Source organism: Oryctolagus cuniculus, chromosome 14, assembly GCF_051225735.1.
Source record: "Oryctolagus cuniculus isolate XC-2025 breed Fujian yellow rabbit chromosome 14, ASM5122573v1, whole genome shotgun sequence".
NCBI classification, from domain to species: Eukaryota; Metazoa; Chordata; class Mammalia; order Lagomorpha; family Leporidae; genus Oryctolagus; species Oryctolagus cuniculus.
In genome coordinates, this window is record NC_142880.1 from 64,882,137 (window position 1) to 64,902,707 (window position 20,571).

The window sequence follows — 20,571 nt, forward strand, 5'->3', positions numbered from 1 at the left end:
TTTGTCCCTGAGCCATCCACACTGTGGTCTCCTTGGAGACCAGGACTCAGAGGATTTCAGTACATGGTAGAGGGTTAGTAATTAAGTCATAGTGCTAGCAAAGCAAGGACAAACGAGGGGCTCGGTCACTCATTAGATGAGATGAGAAATGGCTGGCCCTCGTCCGTCAGCACGGCTGTAATTGGGTCGTATTACCAGAGCGGCTGCTGGCGCACAGCCTCACATATGTGCGTGTCTGGCACGTCAGGTTAGAACGTGCATTTTCATTGTTTGTAATAGAAGGGCATTATTTAAAGCCACACCATTTCCAAACGAGAATAAACTGCTTCATTATTTAGCAATCTCCTCAAACGGTTACTAGTTTAAATATTTACCAGAGGGTTTGGGGCAGTGCCTATGTTTCACTAGAAGATTCTGTATGGAGGAGATTCCAGGAGTATTCAGCCAGAGTCCTCACTCACCAGGTCATTCCAGGTCCCCCAGACTCACGGGTTAGCTGCCTCCTCTGTCTTTTCCCTCCTTGCTTTCAGCACAGGAAAGACACATGACCACCTGCTGTATGGCCCGCGACATCATGGTTAATATTTTGATAGTGGAGTCAGAAATCACTGGTTGAAAGAAATCTCCCTAATAGTTTTGTAACAAAATATCCAGTGAAATCACTTTCTTAAGAGTTGGAGTTGGGGCCGGTGCTGTGGTGTAGTGGGTAAGGCCACCGCCTGCAGTGCCGGCATCCCATATGGGCACTGGTTCAAGTCCCGGCTGTTCCACCTCCAATCCAGCTCTCTGCTGTGCCCTGGGAAAGCAGTAGAAGATGGCCCAAGTCTTTGGGTCCCTGCACCCATGTGGGAAGACCCAGAGGAAGCTCCTGGCTCCTGGCTTTGGATCTGTGCAGCTCCAGCCACTGTGGCCAATTGGGGAGTGAACCTGCAGATGGAAGACCTCTCTCTTTCTCTGCCCCTCCTTCTCTCTGTGTAACTCTGACTTTCAAATAAATAAATCTTTTTTTTTTTTTAAAGAGTTGGAGTGGCTAGCATTGTGGCATAATTTGCTAAGCCACGGCCTACAACACTGGGATCCCATATAGGCACTGGTTTGAGTACCAGCTGCTTCATTTCTGACCCAACTCCCTGTTAATGCACCTGGGAACGCAGTGGAAGATGGCTCAAGCGCTTGGGCCCCTGCACCCATGTGGGAGACCTAAAGGAAGCTCTTGGTTCCTGGCTTCGGCCTGGTCTGGCCTTGGCCATTGCAACCATTTGGGGAGTAAACCAGTGGATGGAAGATCACTCTCACACTCTCTCTTCCTCTCCCTCTTGCTGTCTCTCCCTTCGTAACTTTGTCTTTCAAAAAATTAAATCTTAATAAAAAAAAAAAAAGAATTGGAGCCGATTACAACTATTGTAGGGCACAGATGTCAATCCAACAACAGATGTAGCAATTAACACATCCCTCCGCTTGGGACTACAGTATCAATGAGTGAGCTATTTTGTACAAATAGTAAAGCAATTACAAATACAAAGATTATCTTGAGAAAATCCATTAACTCTTCCCTTCGTATCATTTTTATGTGAGAAACACGGGGAATGCTGGCTATTAAACTTGATCTTTTAGCTCATATATATTTGATGGTTAAATGAAACCCTCTTCCAAAAATAATAAGGTTACCATGAAAAGTCGAACTTCCAGTGCTGGAACTACAAGCACACAACTTTTAGCACATAAACACCATTGCTGCTAAGGAGACTAGAGGAAAAGGAGACCTGCTACTACTTTTCAGGGACATTTTAGTAAGCATTTCTCCCCGGTCAACAGAGCCCCAAACGCACTGAAATGGATAACCCATTAGGAAGGGTTAATCTCTGGCAAGACCTTTTGAATGAAGCCATAGGCAAACCACACACAGGCAGAACAGGTTAGACACACTGCCCAACACCTGGATACACCAGATCATTTGCACAACATGTTCTTATCAGCAGCATTCTCCAGTTCATCCTTGGCCTACTTTCAGTTCTCCTGGAAGCTGCTTTTGAGTAGGATCTGTCTTTTTATAGTCCACCTCACTGTCCTTAGAAAGAGATTGGAGATTTCTGTTAAGGGAAAAGTAAGGCAGTGATAAGGAACATCTGTTAATTGTATGCACCAAAAGATGATCCCACTGCCACAAGTTTTATCTCACTCTTTAGAAAAGTTAGGGGGAATGCCAGGATTTCCACATCCAAGCAAGGCCTACCTTGAATTCTCTTCCTTGTAGTTCCAGGTATTCTGAAAAGAAATGGGAGTCCTGAAGTTTTACACAGGAATGTCTAAGACAATCCAAATACTAAAATATCTGATCTTCAGTCTGCACACCTCACGCAATAGCTCTTAGTCTGGCCCCCAGAGTTGTAGCTTTTACTGGGGCCATGTACAGCTGAATAAAGAATGAGGCGAGGCAAAGAGTAAAAGGCATGAACTAGCACATCAGTTGAGACCATTCCTAATGGAAAAAGATCAACCAAGAATTTTCCCATGTCTCCATTTCCACTTTCTCTTCACCCTTGTGGCAATCCAGAATGTATTATAAATTATAACTAACATTTGTTCACTTTAGCCTGGTATGTTTTATACATTGACCTTAATGACAACCAAAAGCAGAGTTCAAATCTTAGAATAACCTGATAAAAACACGTAAGATTATGCCATTCCAGTTTATTGAAATGAGTAAGTTCATAGCTTTATTTGCATACAGAAAAGTGCACAAGAAAATAGGTATTTACAAAACAGTTGTGTGGCTGATCATCGCTTTAAAAAATTCAGCTACCTAAAAATAGTTACCTCCAGTTTTGCACATTTGGGTATTTGGACATTTAATGTATTATTTCAAGTGTTTGTAATGACTGAAGAGGAAATCAGATGGAAAAATATGCCCTCTGTGATAGACTAACACAAAACCACAGGACTTTAGCTTGGACTACTTGGGGCTAACCAACAGAGGCTCGTGAGGCCACCATCTTTGTTTAGGTCCTGAGCAGTCATCCTCTTCTTCCACTTAAAGGTAACATTGTATGTGATTAACACCCACAAGAAACCTGAGCATTAAGGGTCAAGACGCAACACTAAAAATACCCAACATAAACAAAACAAAACTCAATTTGGCAAGAACAAACCCTTCAGAACTGTGCTAATAATAGAACTAAAAATGAATTGGGAAGGAATCCAAGGTTATAAGGAAAAAAAATTGCAGTCATCAGATTTTTCAATGATAACCCCAAATCTTTGTTCTTTAGCTCCCCTCCCCCCATTTATCTTCCTGTTAACAATGAGATTGTGGCTTCAAGAAAGTTTTCCAGTTACTTGATAAAGGTCTAACATGACCCCCAAATAAGCACCCATTGTGTTTGGCACAATCACATTCGGCTGTGTGACAAGTTACTCTTCGGAATACAGTCGTCATTGCTGAGTTGAGTTCAATTTCTCTTCAACATTAACTGCTTTTCTAGAACTTCAACTTAAAAAAAAAAGATGGTGTCCTATTCCATAGGAAGGATTCAGGTTGTGCCCATTAGTAATTCTGGTTTCTGGGACTAGCAGTTACTGAAATGGAAAGAAGCTACACATCTGTGACTCCTTAGACAGTTTTGCCCATGAAAGTCTGTTGCTTGTGGAAGGGTCTAAAGGCTATATGAGTGCAGGAGCAAAACTGACTGAAAGAGAGGGAAAAGGAGAGGAGAAACGAATAATGCTTTTGCCTCATTTGCAATAGCTAGAAAGGCTGGAGAGGGGATAATCGTGGCGTTGGGGGAAAGAGAGGTGGCTTTCAGAAAGAGAAATAGCACCTTTAAGAAGGTTTGCAGTTGTATTCAATTCCAAAGTGTCCCAAAAGTTGGACTCGCTTTAGTTTTAAAATTTTCTGTAAATGATGGTCTGTTGCAACATTTCTTTTAAAAAGGTACTTTGTTTTACTATAATCTTTAAGTTTATGCTCTAAAATAGAGTGACCATACACCTTTGAACAGTAAAGACTTGAAAATTTACTCAAAACAGCATGATGTAAGGGTGTGATGACTGTATTTCCCAATTAGAAGATAGAAGGTAAAGTGTTCTAGAAGGTTCTAGGGATATAGGAGGCAAAGGTTCAGTAGGGAAACTACCTCATTTACTTTTAAGCTAGAGCATTTAGGATCTTAATTTGTTTAAAGCCATAGATTCAGTTTATCTTTAACCTAGACAGAAAGTGAAAGGCATTTTACAAGTGGAAGAGGCAACAAGAAGTAAGGCAACAGATAATATGCCAAAGCTGGAACAATGACAGACAGGACATGTCTGGCCATTAGCTTTGTCCTTGATTCCTAAGGCCAACCCTTTTGTTCCTCTGGATAGTCAGCATATCAAGTTCCTAGAAAAGTGGGGAGAAGAAAAAATCTGATGTTAGAACTTCCAGATTGAATATCAAGTCATTATCAAACATGTCTGTAACAGTATTTCCTATTGCTGACGTGAGGATTGAATCAGCAATAAAAGTAGGGCATGTAATGAAGTGATTAATAAAGTGCTCAATAATTTTAGCCATTTTCTCCCATGATCATTCTTCACACTCCATCTAATAATTTAACAAGTTGACCTAACTATCCCTTCTTCATGAGCCACAAAAGAAAAGGCCTCCAAAGAGAAGTCCAGTTAACTTAGTGTGAGCAATCCTTCGGGACTCCAAGTGTAGTTCATTCTTTCCTGTTCAGTTATGTCTCCCGAATGAGAACGAGCCTTTGCTAGGATTTCTAGTAGTATCTACTACATTGCTTCATTACCATTAGAGTCACCCATATTCTTGTTAAAGAATGCTTCTTCCCAGCCACAGAGGGGAATTTGTATTTTTAATGATTTCATCCAGTTCTCTGAAGCAGAATTTATGGAAAAGGTACTTTTTTTTTTTTTTTTTTACAGGCAGAGTGGACAGTGAGAGAGAGAGAGAAAGGTCCCTCAATGGCCGCCACGGGCGGCGCGCTGCAGCCGGCGCACTGCGCTGATCCGATGGCAGGAGCCAGGTGCTTCTCCTGGTCTCCCATAGGGTGCAGGGCCCAAGCACTTGGGCCATCCTCCACTGCACTCCCGGGCCACAGCAGAGAGCTGGCCTGGAAGAGGAGCAACTGGGACAGAATCCGGCGCCCCGACCGGGACTAGAACCCGGTATGCCGGCGCCGCTAGGTGGAGGATTAGCCTAGTGAGCCGCGGCGCCGGCCCTGGAAAAGGTACTTGTAAGAAATATTGTCATTGTGAATGGAGTTGCAGGAGAATGATCCAAACAATTGCGCGTTGCAGGTCATCCCGAGCAGCAGGATGAAATCTCAGGGCGTCATGGGCTGTGGTCTGCTAAACTCCCCAGGGCATAAGTCAGCCTTTCGTATAACATCCGCATTGTATATGCTCCCTGGCTGCTAGTCACTTAAAAGGCATCTCTGTTATTAGATCAACTAGGGTAGACTTGTGTTAAGTAACCCTTCTTTTACCTAATAATGGCCACAATGTGCAAGTATAACAATGTTGGCTATTCAGATTATGCCACAAAGAAGTCCTAAAGAGCCTCCTTTAAGGAAAAAAGATTCCCAACAAGAAAAAAAAAAATTCATGCGCTAAAGTGCTCTGATCTTTGGTACAAACAAATCTTCCATTTGTGAAATTGTGAAGAAGGACAAAGACATTCATGCTAGTCTTGCTGTTATACCTCAAACCACGAAAGTTTCAGCTACAGTGTGTGAGGAGTACTCAGGGAAGATGGAAACGAGGGTAGAGAGGAGAAGACATGTTCTGACTCCAGCAACATATTGCATCAGAACACACTGAGACTACACAAAGAATTCAGCAAGAAATCCCCTCCAGTCAATGGCATTCAGTCACTGTAAGCAAAGGACAGTTACACAAATTCAGGAATAGGTTTGGACTAAAAAATATAAAAATTACCAGAGAGGCTGCCTTTACCTATGAAAAAGTTGCTGCCACATTTCTAGATGAGTTTATAAGTTAAAATAAAAGGCCACTATTCCAAGCAATTTCAATTTTAATAAAACTAGGCACTTCTGGAAAAAGACACCCAGTTGAACCTGAGCTCATGAAAATTCAAAGGAGGCACCAGAACACAACATATGGAAGGATGGATTCCCAGTGATACGATGTGGCAACACTGCAGGGCATATGATAAAGCCAGGCACAGGGTAGTGTGAAGAACCCACACATCACCAATAACAAAAATACAAATAGTCTGCCTGTGCTCTGAGAACGTAACCAGAAAGTATGGGTGACAGCCATGATGGAATGGTTCCACCAAAGCTGCATCCCAGAAGTGAAACAATGCTTGGAATACCAGAGGGTTGGAATCGGAAGAAGGCTAGGAGGTTCTGTTAATAGTAGAAAAAGGACTTGCACTACATCATGATTGCTATGTCACTCACTTCACGTCACCTCATAATGTAGGGACTGTATCATTTCACACATTCCAAGAAGGGTGAGACCACACTTACATAACTTTTATATAGTATATTATAATTACTCTATTTGTTGTTAATCTCTTACCTAACTTACGTATTTAAATTTATCATATGTATGTATGTATTAGAAAAAACAGGGAGGCTGGCACTTTGGTGTAGTGGGCTAAGCCTCTGCCTGTGCCACAGGCATTCAATATGGACGCTGGTTCAAGTCCTGGATGCTCTTCTTCCAATCCAGCTCTCTGCTAATGGCCTGGGAAAGCAGTGGAAGATGGCCCAAGTGCCTGGGCCCCTGCACCCACAAGGGAGACTTGGAAGAATCTCCTGACTCTTGGCTTGGGGTCAGCCCAGTTCTTGCTATTGTGGCCACTTGGGGAGTGAATCAGTGGATAGAAGGTTTTTTTCTCTCTGTCTCTCTCTTTCTCTCTGTCTGTAACTCTACCTCTCAAGCAAATAAATAAAATCTCTAAAAAGAAAAAAAAGAAAAAACACAGGATACAGAGGGTTGCACTTTTAGATACCCACTGTGGTACTGGAATGTATCCCACACAGCTAAGGATGGATTACTGTCAATTCAGTCTATGTCACATTAATATATTTATCTATTTAAAATTAAAATGATAGATGGGTCAAGACATAGTTTAATAGTCTTAATAGTCCTGCTTGGATGAAGGAAGACTGAAAAAACTGGGTTTGGGTTCTTTTCATTCTTTCTGTTGTTCTCACCCTACCAACTGTGCTCCATTTTCTCTAACATGGAGATAAATCTCCCTGTCCTTATTTCAATCTTTTAAGATCGGAACAGAGTTGCTACCACTTACTTTTGAGAAAGAACAGGCTACTCTGAGTTCGTACAGGGTCCACTCATCTAGGATTTATCCATTAGAGAAAGAAGAAACAATATTCAGAATGATTTTGAACTTCTAAGACTTATGAAGACAATATTATTCATAGCTTCCACCACTTTTAGATTTAAAACCATCAGATTTGATGAGAGTGTGCACAAAGCAATAAATGGCAGAAGGCTTGTGATCAACAACTGTTTAACTGATTTGTTGGTATCTGCTGGAGGTTTTCAGAATTTGAAATTTTATAGGAAATCAAGTAATAAATAGGGTGATTTGCAATCATTTAACTATGAAGATAAAAAAAAAGCTAGAAAGCAGTTATATATTACATTGACATTTATTCCCATAAAAAAAACATGGGATAAGATAGAGGCCCATATCCCCATGGAGGTATTACTATTTTAGCTAAGTATAGATTTTCACTTCTTTTACTCCTAAATTAGAGAAATTTAACCTCTTCGCAACTCTAAAATTAAAATTTCACCTTTTACCCGTTGAGCCACCCTTTTTCACCAAACCACCCAAGGTAAGCTAAATAGGATCCTCTACTTACCGAAATTAGGCAAAAGGATTTCCAAAAGGATCCCTATATTTATCAGATGTAGCTTGTGAAGAAGTCATCTAAGGAGATAAAACCATCAAGTTAACAAATATACAGTTAAATATACAGTCATCAAACAATTTATATTGAAGACTTCTTACATTCTGTTAAGGAGCACTTAGTTCTGATCAATTTCCATTCACAATTGATCATAATGATAGGACTAAGAATCAAAGAGATCACATAATCAAGACTAGTGTCTGAAAATACTAACCGATAGAACAAAAAAAGGGAGAGAACGATCCAACATGGGAAGTGGGTTACATAGCAGACTCATAGAATGGTGGATGTCCTAAACAGCACTCTGGCCTCAGAATCAGCCCTAAAGGCATTCGGATCCGGCTGAAAAGCCCATGAGAGTATTTCAGGCATGGAAAGCCAAGACACTCTGGCAAAAAAAAATGACCTAAATGAAAGATCTCTGCAAGTGAGATCCCAGTGGAAAGAACAGGTCATCAAAGAAGGAGGTACCTTTCTCTGAAGGGAGGAGAGAACTTCTACTTTGACTATGACCTTGTCTAAATAAGATAAGAGTTGGCAAACTCAAAAGGCTTCCATAGCCTTGGAAACTCATGACTGGAGCATAGGGAGATTACTGATGCCATAAACAAGAGTGTCAATTTGTAAAGTCAACAACAGGAGTCACTGTGCACTTACTCCTCATGTAGGATCTCTGTCCTTAATGTGCTGTACATTGTGATTTAATGCTATAACTAGTACTCAAACCGTATTTTTCACTTTGTGTTTCTATGTGGGTGCAAACTGTTGAAATCTTTACTTAATATATACTAAACTGATCTTCTGTATATAAAGATAATTGAAAATGAATCTTGATATGAATGGAAGGGGAGAGGGAGCGGGAAAGGGGAGGGTTGCATATGGGAGGGAAGTTATGGGGGGGGGGAAGCCACTGTAATCCATAAGCTGTACTTTGGAAATTTATATTCATTAAATAAAAGTTAAAAAAAAAAAAAAAGAAGCACTTAGTTCATAGACCAATCAGACCTGTGTGGGTCTTTAATAATTTGTGCCCACCTATTAGTAGATTGTGGGTATGTCATTGACATCAAAATCAAGATTCAGATAAATTACATTTGCCTCCCTAAAATGGGAAGTGTTATTTTTACTAGCTATAGAACCATGAATGGGAAATTAAGAACTTAAATCTTCGAAAGAATTTTTTTAAGATAGTATTCAACTCAATTTTCTCCCAAAATAGGTTCATAAGCCCATTTTATATCTGATATCATTTTAATTCAGGAGATAATAGTTCCTGTAAATGCAATCATTCCCCAGTTTGAAGGAATGTTTATAGTGTGAAGGTTCTCAATGATAAATCTTTGTCCAACATATTTTACCATCAAACTATTACTATAAAAGCAAGGCTAACTCAGGAGGAGGGAGCTCTATGTGGAATGTACTTTGCAGAAACAGCTTCTAGCAGTTGATACTTACAGGGGGTTGTGATGAACTGAAGGAATCTTTAGAGAAAGGGTTCTCAAATGCACTGTCAATAGATTTGGTACCTGGCCGGATACCTTGTCTGGGAACTGGCTTTGGTGGTTCTAGAAGATGAAAAACCCGAGTAGTCAGTAGACAGGCTTTTCCCAAACAGGCAGAAGTCCCTCAATTGGCTCATTTTTGAAACTTAGTTCCATATTTCCTAAATTTACCTCGTGGAACAAAAACCACAACCAAATACTAGGACAGAGCCATCCCTTCTCCGGAGAGAAGTCATTATGTGTATTTATCTGAAGTGGATGAGATTCAGAAATCCCTCCTTGAGAGCCATGAGGCTTTGGTATACAGCCCCCAAATGCCATCACCCAGCATATTCCAATAGCTCTTGGTAACCCTTTTAAGAATTGTCACTAGAGGGCAGCATTGGGTTAGTGCTTGTTACCAGTGAAAAGTAAATGAAGTCTCAACCACTGCCAATTTAAAAGAAGCAAGAGCAAAACTATTGGTGGATGGGAGAGGGTTCTTCTGAGGGACCCTCTGGGACCAACTGACAGTGGAAATATTACTATTGTATTACAGTGGTACAGTAGGCAGAGAGTAGCTTACCGTTGATCTTATTCAACAGTTGATTAGCATCAAAATCATCATGGTCTGCATTCTCTTGAGGAATGCCAACTTTGCTGTTGAAGTAACTGGAGAAGGCACTGGAAGTCCCAGAAGCAGGCTGCTCTCCCTTCCTTGCGGGCACAGCAGGTGGCTGCCGCAGTTGGAAGTCCTTAAACATTTCTTTCACCTCCTTGACTTCTGTATCTCCAAGGGGATCTAAGGCAGTAAAAGCATCACTTGGGATGTCCTTTGCAGGGCCAGTTCTGGGAGGTGGTTGAGGAGGAGTGACCACAAGAGAGGACAGCACAGGCGGGGATGGAGTGGACATGGTAGGAGCTGGAAAAATATTGCTCTGAAAAGGGTTCCCCAAAGGGTTTGTTGATGACCAAGTATTGGGTGCCACAGATGCAGAAGCACCCCAAATCGCAGGGGCTGGAGGGGAATTTGAAACTGCAAAATTTGAAGGCTGGTTCCAACTTGGAATAGCTGGGCTTGTACCAAAAATGATCGGATGAGAGAAACCTGAAGGTTGAGCACCCATGATGGCTCCTGGGACCACTGAACTGGACTGATTGAAGACCACACATGTTGGGTTCCATGGTCCTGCCTGAGGGGGTGTAACTGGCACACCACCTGATGGAAGAGGGAGAAAGTGCCTATCAGGAGCTAGGATTGAACAGGATTCCTGAATTTGAGAAAGTACAACTCTCCAAGGAGCATGCACAGGGCAAACACACTCATTAAGCCTTGAGGCTGACACAGACATCAAGGCTCTGTGAGATGAAATCACTCCAAAGGTTAATTATCAAACACAGTAGAGCAGTAGTGCAGGGGCTCACTGCATCCTGAAGCTCTTCTTCCTTCCATTACATTTTCCTCATTAGAAGGTAATACCATTAATGAAAAATATGAGCTCTTCGTGTGTGTGTGTGTATTTGTATGATTTATTTTTTTTGTGAAAGGTAGAGAGAGGGAGAGGGAGAGGAGAGGGAGAGGGGGAGGGGGAGGGGGAGAGAGCGAGAGAGAGAGAGAGAGAGAGAGAGAGAGAATCTTCCATCTGTCTGCTGAGTCACTCCCCAAATGGCCACAACAACCCAACCAGGGTTGGCCATGCTAAACCAGGAGCCTGGAACTCCATCCAGGTTTCCAACATGGGCCATCCTCTACTGCTTTCCCAACGACTTTAGCAGAGAGCTGAATCATAAGTAGAGCAGTGGGACTTGAACCAGTGCTTCAAAATGGGATGCCAACATCACGTTGGCAGCTTAGCTTTTTGTGCCACAATGCTGTCCAAGGGAGCATATTCACATATATGAGCCACAGAGAATATGAAGCAGCTAATTAAGATCATTCACTGGACTCTCTGTATGATTTGATCTTTGCATTTGGTAGTTGGCTCAGGCCTGGAGACTTACTGGAAAACAGCTATCTTAAGTGTGCATAAGGACTCAACACACTTGCATCCTAAAGGAATCATTTCATTTTTCTTGCTTTTTAATGTTGCCAGGTTGACATAGCTCTATAAAGGGAAGATATAATTTGGCTAATGCCAAAATAGTTTTAGACTTTTCTATATAAAAATGGAAAGAAGGCTGTGTCCTGTGAGACCTATTTCAAATAAAAGTGCTTCCTGCTATGTGTCACTCACTAAACTTTGCCAGAAGTAAGAACAGAGGATTTAAAAGAGGAAGGATAGAAAGAAAACAACAGGAAACAACAACCTTCCAAGGTAACTAATGGCCTATGTCAGACATCCAATCTTTGTGAGTGAATGGCTCTACCTTGTGCATCCTTGCTATGTTCATCAGCAGTCAAAGCATGAAAATCCAGGACTCTCCAATGACTGCCCCCACGCCCCCAACAGCTTCTTGTGTGGTTCCTTCCAGCATCTTGGTCTAATGCACAGGGCATGCCCTGCCCTGCATCTTTCCAAGTGTACCAATGATTCAGTGAAACTGTCACCACCTACAATAAGCCTAAATTCCTCTTCATACTTATTCAGGGATGATGCTCTGTCTCAAAACCTACTCGTCTTGAGTCTTGGGGCACAGCATTCCTTAGTGATGAATTTTTATAATCCAAAAAAAAAAAAGTCTTCAAATTGAGGCTAGAAATGTGTTTGTTTCCAGAGTGCATTGAGGGGCTGATAGGACAAGATATTCTATCCTAGATCTTCTTACAATGAGAGCTCGGTGTGATTTGGTCCTATCCATTATCATGAATGCTAGCTGTCTGAGCTGAATACATACAGGGCACTCACAGAGGGTATGAGCTGCAGAAAGAGCTGTCTTTCTGTCTGCGACAGTAGAGATGGAAACGCAGCTGCATCGGCTCTACACCTGGCACCTGTCCTTTCATTCTGCCTCCTTGGCAGCAAGCTACAGGCCTTTTCCACGGTATGATGATTTGAATACTTATTTCACAGATACAGAAATTAGATTCCATTTGCATTAAAATATTCTCTTTTCATAATAAATAGAGGGAAAAGTTCTTTCAGATTCTCTGAGGTTACTTCAAAAAGTGTATATGGAGAGATGGAATTAAAAGTCTCTGGTGTGGGGCCGGTGCTGTGGCACAGTGGGCTAATCCTCTGCCTGCAGCACCAGTTCATGTCCTAGCTGCTCCTCTTCTGATCCAACTCTCTGTTTATGGCCTGGGAAAGCAGTGGAAGATAGCTCAAATGTTTGGGCTCTTACACCCGCAAAGGAGACCTGGAAGAAGCTTCTGGCTTCTGGCTTCGGATCAGGTCAGCTCCGGCCATTGTGGCCATTTGGGATGTGAACCAGCACATGGAAGATCTCTCTCTGTCTCTCCCTCTCTCTATCTGTAGCTATACCTCTCAAATAAACAAATAAAATCTCAAAAAAAGAATTTAGTGCAAAATAAAATAAATTAAAATCCATGCAGAGTTTTTTTCACAACATGCACTTCCTGTGAACTTTTTAAAGACTCTTCACAAAATATTTGGACTAAATTATTGCTAGCATGAAAGCAAATATATTTAAATTATATTATTGAATCAGAGCCACTCACTAATAATTTACACCAATTGGATATGCACAAAGAGGGTAGAATTGTATAATTACTCATGTGGGATGACATGCCTTCCCTTAGGAAAATGCATGGTTTTTCTCATAGATTCAATTAGTGGGAGTGGTGTTTGTAGAAGAGAAAAATAATCTATTTGCCAGGAATTCAAAGCTTTCCCAGTGTGTACAGATGCCAGCTTTCATTCTCACCCACCAGATTCTGCTCACTGTGTCTCTAAGACACTGCAAGCCAGCTGGACAATGTAGGGGTAAGGACTAAGGGACAAGGCAATGTGGGTATAAAACAGTGATTTTATTACCTTCAGAAGCTAGATCAAAATACAGGGAAGCAGGTCAAAGCTGTTTTCTACAACCCCCTGTGCCCACACCACAGCTCCAGAGGAGACAGTGCCCCAGCTGGGTCTGGCGGAAGCCAGACCTAGCACCTTCCATGGTTTGGCTGAAGCCCCTGCTCGTGGACAGGAGCTATACTGTAGAGCTCCGTTTGAGCTCCATGTCCAAAGTTGGAAGCATCATCAGTATTCTGAAGTTGTATACCCCAAGGCCTCAACAGGGGCATGAAGCCAACAAGCTTCACTTCGTCTGCATAAATTAACAGTTATAGGGTCCAGCTGTATTTTCAGGCTGACTTGTTAAATATTGGCTGCAAAAATTCCTCAGGGCATTGATATGAGACTACAAAGCCCTGTGATGTGATCTAGTCACAGATGCTGTAGCAAGTCCGCTGCCCTTCTGTGAGGGAAAGACGCCCACCAGCTCCACTTGGCAGTGCAGGAAAAAGAGCAATGGAGGAAGCAGACGCCCACAAGGGACATGAAGTGTCTAGGCGAGTTTCTTGGTGGTGTCAATGCAAGCAGAGACCTGGGACTTACTGGCTTCTCACAACTGCATGAATTTAACGTCCATCGCCCCTGCCTTGCCTCCCTACTCAAGATATGATTGAATAGATTTATTATAACAGAACCAAAATATTTTCCTTTGCAAGAAAACAGAAAAAGAGAGAAAAAAAATGGAATCCTGGTGACTGAGTCTGCAGGAGGCCAAGAAAGCCAAGATTCCTGGTCAAGTTTTAGCAAAGAGGGAAGAGAGTCCTCCTTTATCTGTCATCCCACCCCTCCCAGGCCAAATCTATTTGGAGTCCATAGAGAGGCCAAGAAACAGAGAAACAACGAGAGTCCGCAGCAGGACAGCAAAGACTTATCGTCATGGTTTCTGAGAACTGTTCCATGGAGGCCAAGAGAACGAGAGGCTATACACAGCAGCAGCAGGCAGGCCTCCGTCCAGCAGCCTTCATCCAGCTATGGGAGACCCGGGACTCCCATGAGTGAATGACACACCTGGGTATCTGCTAAAAATCCTGTCTCTTATATCTCTGTGTCCTCTTTAACTTCAGCTTCCTAGTACTTATCATCTAATTCCATCAAGACACTCAGCAAGCCAAAATATCGTCAAGGAGCTGCTAAGGCATGAGTGTTCAGAGATGGATCAGGACACACGCCTGCCCCACCATCACCATGAGCCTAGGAATATTGCTGGGCTCGGAACCCCGGACTTCCACTCCATTTATACTTGCTCCTTGGGCTTAACTGATAGCCCTCTTGAAGTTTATTTCCCTTCCAAGAGAGATGTAAATGTTGATAGGGGATAGGCCTTTAACCTAGTTATAGCAAATGGCATAGAAGCTATGCATGGTGCGACTTTTTGCAACACAGATGACAGACGAGGCTCTCCCATCTCAAACCCTTTTCATCACTGAAGCAGGTCTGAGCTTCAGAATCCCTTACACCTGTCTTCCAGGAATCCATCACCAGCTGGTTCAGGTATGTGCCATGTTAAACATAGATTTCTTACTGCATGCCAACTCAAGGAGCCAAATTTCAGTTACAAGCCAAGAGTACCTAATGGGGTGGGGTTGTACAGGAGTACAAGTGGAGGAAGGATGCTTAGGATGTTAAGGTTTTATGCCCATGGAACCCTCTTATGCATCATCATTTTACCAGCAAAAGTAGCAGAGCCATTTACTGCCATGTCTCCAGGCACCTACCTAGACCCGCAAGGGGCCCCACCGGGGGAGACGCACTTGCTTTGAAGAGATCCAGAGGGTTGGTTTGTAGGGCTGCAGATTGTCCTGTGGGTGACGTCTGCCTGGGAGGTTCTGAGGCGGGAGGAGCAAAGATGTCTGATGCGAGCAAGTCATTTGCTGAAGACTGGCAGGACAGGGAGCGAGGGAGAAGAGTTACTCAGCAGCAGTGAAATACGGCATCGCTCTCTCTCTTACTCCTCCCCCGAATTAGAAAGTCACAGAAAGAAAAGCATTTTCCTATTACTGGTAAATAATAATAATAATAATAACAATAACAACAATAATAATAACTTTAAGAAAACCCAAACAAAACAAAGCCAAATGGCAAAAATAAGAAAAAGACACAGATCTCTGCCATGAACAGACTATTGGGTCTTAGTGACTGATACTGATACATCCTAAGACTTGCACAGTGACATTTATTTTGCTTATTTACACATTTGCATCCATCTTGTCTAGTTATTGGCTGAAAGCTTGAAGCTGAGAAAAAAAGGGCAACTATACATAAGTATGCTGAAATTCTTAATCATCCCATTGCATTTAATCAGTCTCCATATAGTTGATATAACTTTTTAATCATTAAGCAAGCCCACATATATTCCTCTTGGAGTTTTTAAAAGATGCCTTTAGAAGCTGCATTTTAAATTGCTTCTGAATAAAGCCGGTGATATGTAAGTTTCTTCTAAGACAATGAGTTATTAAGTTAGCACTTCCAAGTGGAGACAAGCTTGAGAATTTTACACCTCCGTCTTGGACATTAAGGCAGGAGGATGGGTGTGCAGGGTGTGTGTTAATGTGGCGAAGGTACAAAGGAATCACAAGAACCCCGGCCCTCCCATCCCGGACATGACAATTAGACTTACCCGAGAGGTACAGAAGCATAGCAGCATTAAAAATGGAAAAACTTGTGTTTAGTATAATAAGCGACAAGACATGCAAACGGGCAGCAGGGTGCACTAAATACAGCAGAAGAGCTTTAAAAGGGTGGCGATCAGAGGAAACTATTCCTGGAGAGCCGACGCGCCTCGTCCCTCCGTCTAGCTCACAGCCACACAGCAAACGAGAGCGGCAGCAAAGAGAGCTTGCATCACACAACCCTTTGGTACCGCGCACGCACTCTGCTAACGGATATGTGGAGAAGACAATTCACCTTAGCAGTCCTTCTGCCTCTTCCTGGTTTGGTACTTTGTGGAGGTGGGATAATGGCTATGGAGTCATGTGGTGAGGACTGGACAGGGCTTTCCAAGTCCTGCTTTACGCCATTCTGTACGGATTGTCCTTGGGGAGGGCTTCCCACAAAAGGGTTCGGGGAGGATTGGATATGGAAGCCGTTCTGTTCTTTTTCAGATACCCCATTGTGAGTTCTCACTGCTGGCTGGGTTTGCGTACTGGAAAAGGGCCATGGGCCTGCCTGAGATTCCTGTTTGCCAGTCCGGTTAGAGATCTGGTCAAATTGCTGACCAAAGTAATCAACATCGCCATTCAGGGGCCCGTTACTCAGGGGAGCAGGCAAGCTACTCAAATTCTCTTTCTTCTGATCTGGAGGTTTGAGAGAATCAAACGAAGAGGGTGTCGATTGGTCGGACTGTGCAAAAGGATCATCACGGAAAGGATCAGGATTAGGGGTGGGAAAGAAGTTGAGATTGGCAGAAAAGGCATTTTCAGGCAAAAAGGTTGCCTGAGGCTTTGGTCGAGGAAGAGAGCAGGAGGTGATGCCATTTGTTAAGAATGGATTTTCTCTTAAAGAATTCTGATTGGTGTCGATTTCAGAGTTTAGATCCACTAACAGGATATCTTTGCTTTCCTATCACATTTGGAAAGAAAAAAAAAAAAAAGAAAGAAAGTGTTAGTCCATGTTATGACTTCAAACAAGAAAACTACTTAAGATGACCAGGGCTATCAACATTCCCAGAATTTGGTTGTGACAAACTGGTTGACCATTACCTCCTCCCATCAATCTGCTGAGTGCATTTACCAGCCATAGACCAGGTCTCCCCCAGCCCCTTTCTTGCTTGATTAAATCTCGTTTTTATTAAATCTCAGCTTTCTGGCCCTTTATTAAGTGAAATCTTACTGTTGTTTCCTTCAATGTCTCTGCTTATTCTGGTCCACATATACAGACTGGCTGAGTTTGTTATCAGCATTGTTTTAATTCATGCCTTTTAAAGTCTTAAAGGGACTGGATTGTGAGTTGCTCTAGGTATGGTAAGCTTGAAAATCACAAGTAACCTGAGCAGCCTGGCCTAGTTTCCTGTCTGATGTATACATCTTCCTATTGTAACCTCACAGTCTAGTGTACTATTGCCTCACTAATTGAGAGAATTCATTGGTTAAGACATTCATATTTTATAGTTCTGGTATGTGATGAAGTTTAAGATCAAGTACATTTCCCTATAACTGTTCCAGTTCTTCCAAGAAAAATAGTATGATTATCCTTTTATACCTACAGGTATACCTCTTTAAAGATTTCAGACTCCAAGGGAATGTGTTAGCTAAGCTGGATCTCTCATTCTTACCACCTGAGTCTCTCCTCTGGACACATCCTTTTTGTCTACGTTCTTCTATCAGATCGACACAAAATACTAATCTAATCCAGCACACATCAACCTCTCCTATGTGTGCACTTTCTTCATAACAGAGCTTAGAATGGCCTGTGTTTTGACAGTAATATCATCTACTTAGTGGCTAAAGTTGAAGAATCACTAATCTTTAATTTATATATATTAGAAATGTGGATGTAAAAGTGAATTAGAAAGATAAATCAAATGTCCTGTTTCATCTCTAGTATTTTTTTGGTGTGTCAATTGGCTTCTCAACTGTTAGATAAAAAAATCCTTAGCATAAAAGCAACCAATATGATGAATCTGGCATGTCATGATTCCTAATTATGACGTAACTCAGTATGACTCACTGTGGGAGAGTTCTCATACTCACAAATGCTCCTCTGACTTTGATCCATTAACTATTTAATTAAGCTCAGCATAGAAGAATACAGACAATAAAAACTCCCTACTGGAAGTAGTATCTAGACTAGACATTTGACATTACCCCTTGCAGAGTAGCACATATTTTGATCACTGGGAGAAAACGAACCTCAAGAAAAGAGGAGATTCTCAAAACGGGTAAGTACAACAAAGGGCTCAAACAGGCCTCCTCAGCTTTTAGAGAAAATAATGCTTTTTGTTTAGAAACAGCAAAAATCAGACCTAATTGTATTACATTTTTGTGCTTCCTTTATTGTGAGGCATAGAAACACATTCTTAAAAGCCAGTTTTTCTTTATAACAGGAAGAATTTGTCACTAGAAAGAGTTTATAATTTAAACTTTTTTTTTTTTAAATCAAAGGCAGGGATTGGAAGACCTCTTAATGCATATATCTTTATACAATCTTACAAAAGCTTGTGATTTCAATATTTATTCCTTTGTTATGAGCCACCTCTGGGTTAGAACCGTTGGGTGTTCACAGCTGGTAGAGTTCTCCTTTTCAAACACTTGAGAAGAAGTTCTTAGGACACCAAACAGGAGGCACAATGTTAGACTTCTGAATAGTCACCCTATAAGTAAAATGTATAAGGCTCTCCTCAGGTTGGGTTTGTTGGTAGTCAAGACTAAGAGTCTACTTCACAGGCTGCAACTGCAAGATGTGAGACCCTCCGCACCTTTCCCCTTGACCAGAGCTTCATGGATTCCTTATTGGACTGTCAATCCTTGCATCTGCTTGGCCACCATTTGGACACCTGAGAGACAGGCACTGGAGACTGGAAAGTGAAAGACTCTACTCTTGAGGAGTTTTACGAAGAGGTACAGGAGGCAACAGCATGTGTCTCTCTGACTTCCACAGCTAGCTCTTCTCTAGGTAGCCAGTCTCTACTAACCACTCAAAGCCTGAGAAATCTAACTCTTCCCTTCTCAAAGCCTTTGATGGCTTCCTGCTTCTGCTTATATTAAAACAAGCTTCATTAGGCCAACTTCCAAAATGATTCACAATAGAATCCAAGTTGTTTATAGCTTAATTACTGTCTCATTTCGTACACCCTTCAAAGACCCAACTCAAATTCAGATTCTTTACACAATCTTTTCTCATTGATCTTTCAACTTCACCTGTTCCCATTCCATGGCATCTTATGGAGTATAGACGAGTGTACACACAATGTTTGAACTTTGTGCCCTGATCCCATCCCTTGTACCAGATTTAATCTCCTTAGTGATGGCTCATGCATCACACCGTTTTCTCATAGTAACTGTGCTCTCACATGGTGAAGGTTTATACGTAGAGATTATGTCTTTTTCTCCCTTCCCCCTCCCTCTTTTCTTAGACTGTCTCCCTCTCTTCCTCCCTCCTTTCTTCTCCTTCTCTTTCATTCTTGATACAGTGTGGAAGGATAATGCCCAAACATTTTTCCAATAAAAGTTATGTTCTAAGGGATGTCACTTAATTTGCAACATGAGCATTATTTAAAAGGTGTGAAACTTTCCTGTATAAAGGTGAGGGGAGTGACAGCCATCTGGAACTACTAATAGCACCTGGGTGATTTAGAGTTCTCTCTCTTGTCACATCTTCCAGAGTAGTTGTTATGAGTTGAATATTTCTGAACATGCTGATTTTACCAAGAAAAGATAAATATCTACTTGTGACCCATGAATATGGAGTCAATATGTAACATATTGTCAAAGTCTCAAGACCACCTAATTAGCCCTGTTAGCTTTCTCTTTCTTATCAGATAATACATATTTTGATGATATTTCCTACTTTAAATGTATTAAACTAAAACATGAATTTCTACAAAGTCATGTCTTAGACTATGTGAAATGTAATCAAAATGAGACTCAAGATTATTCATGTTATTTTTCATTTCCTTTTTTCAGAGTTTTCCGAAGTGTACAAAAGCAGATTAAATGGTTTTTCTTGTCCATTTCTCTGGAATCCCACTTTATATCTTGAGTACTTTGCTCTCTTTCAAGGCACTTGCTTGAATGTCAGTCAGATATCAATTCACTTTGGTGAGAAGGTTACTAATGAAGGGAGGGCAAAGTTGTCTAGAAATAAAAAGGATCTCAAGCAGAATGAAATTTTCAGAGTCATCTGATCTGGTATTTCAAGTTATCTTTTTTTTTTTTTTTATAAAAAGGTAATGAACATAATGAAGAATGAAAAGTCTTATACACAAATGAGTTAGGGGACAGGCTTCTCTATTGCAGGTTTTTTTTTTTTTTTTTTTTTTTTTTTTTTGACAGGCAGAGTGGACAGTGAGAGAGAGAGACAGAGAGAAAGATCTTCCTTTGCCATTGGTTCACCCTCCAATGGCCGCCGCAGCCGGTGCGCTGTGGCTGGCGCATCGCGCCTATCTGAAGGCAGGAGCCAGGTGCTTATCCTGGTCTCCCATGGGGTGCAGGGCCCAAAGACTTGGGCCATCCTCCACTGCACTCCCTGGCCATAGCAGAGAGCTGGCCTGGAAGAGGG

General features: G+C 41.8%; 1 protein-coding gene across 5 annotated transcripts in view; it reads right to left on the reverse strand.

The window, feature by feature from the left end:
- Nucleotides 1-2,676: 2,676 nt before the first annotated feature.
- DAB2 (DAB adaptor protein 2) overlaps nt 2,677-20,571 on the reverse strand; it is an 83,172-nt gene continuing 65,277 nt past the window's right edge. For 4 of the 5 annotated variants that reach the window (XM_070056666.2, XM_070056671.2, XM_070056665.2 and 1 more), the window contains 6 exons: nt 16,261-16,914; nt 15,072-15,234; nt 9,978-10,610; nt 9,366-9,475; nt 7,863-7,930; nt 2,677-4,378 (listed from right to left, as the gene is read on the reverse strand). In XM_070056666.2, coding sequence (XP_069912767.2) covers nt 7,868-7,930; nt 9,366-9,475; nt 9,978-10,610; nt 15,072-15,234; nt 16,261-16,914 — 1,623 coding nt within the window. In that variant the 3' untranslated portion in view covers nt 2,677-4,378; nt 7,863-7,867. The remainder of the gene's footprint in view (nt 4,379-7,862; nt 7,931-9,365; nt 9,476-9,977; nt 10,611-15,071; nt 15,235-16,260; nt 16,915-20,571) is intronic. The other variant, XM_070056672.2, reaches the window with a different exon arrangement.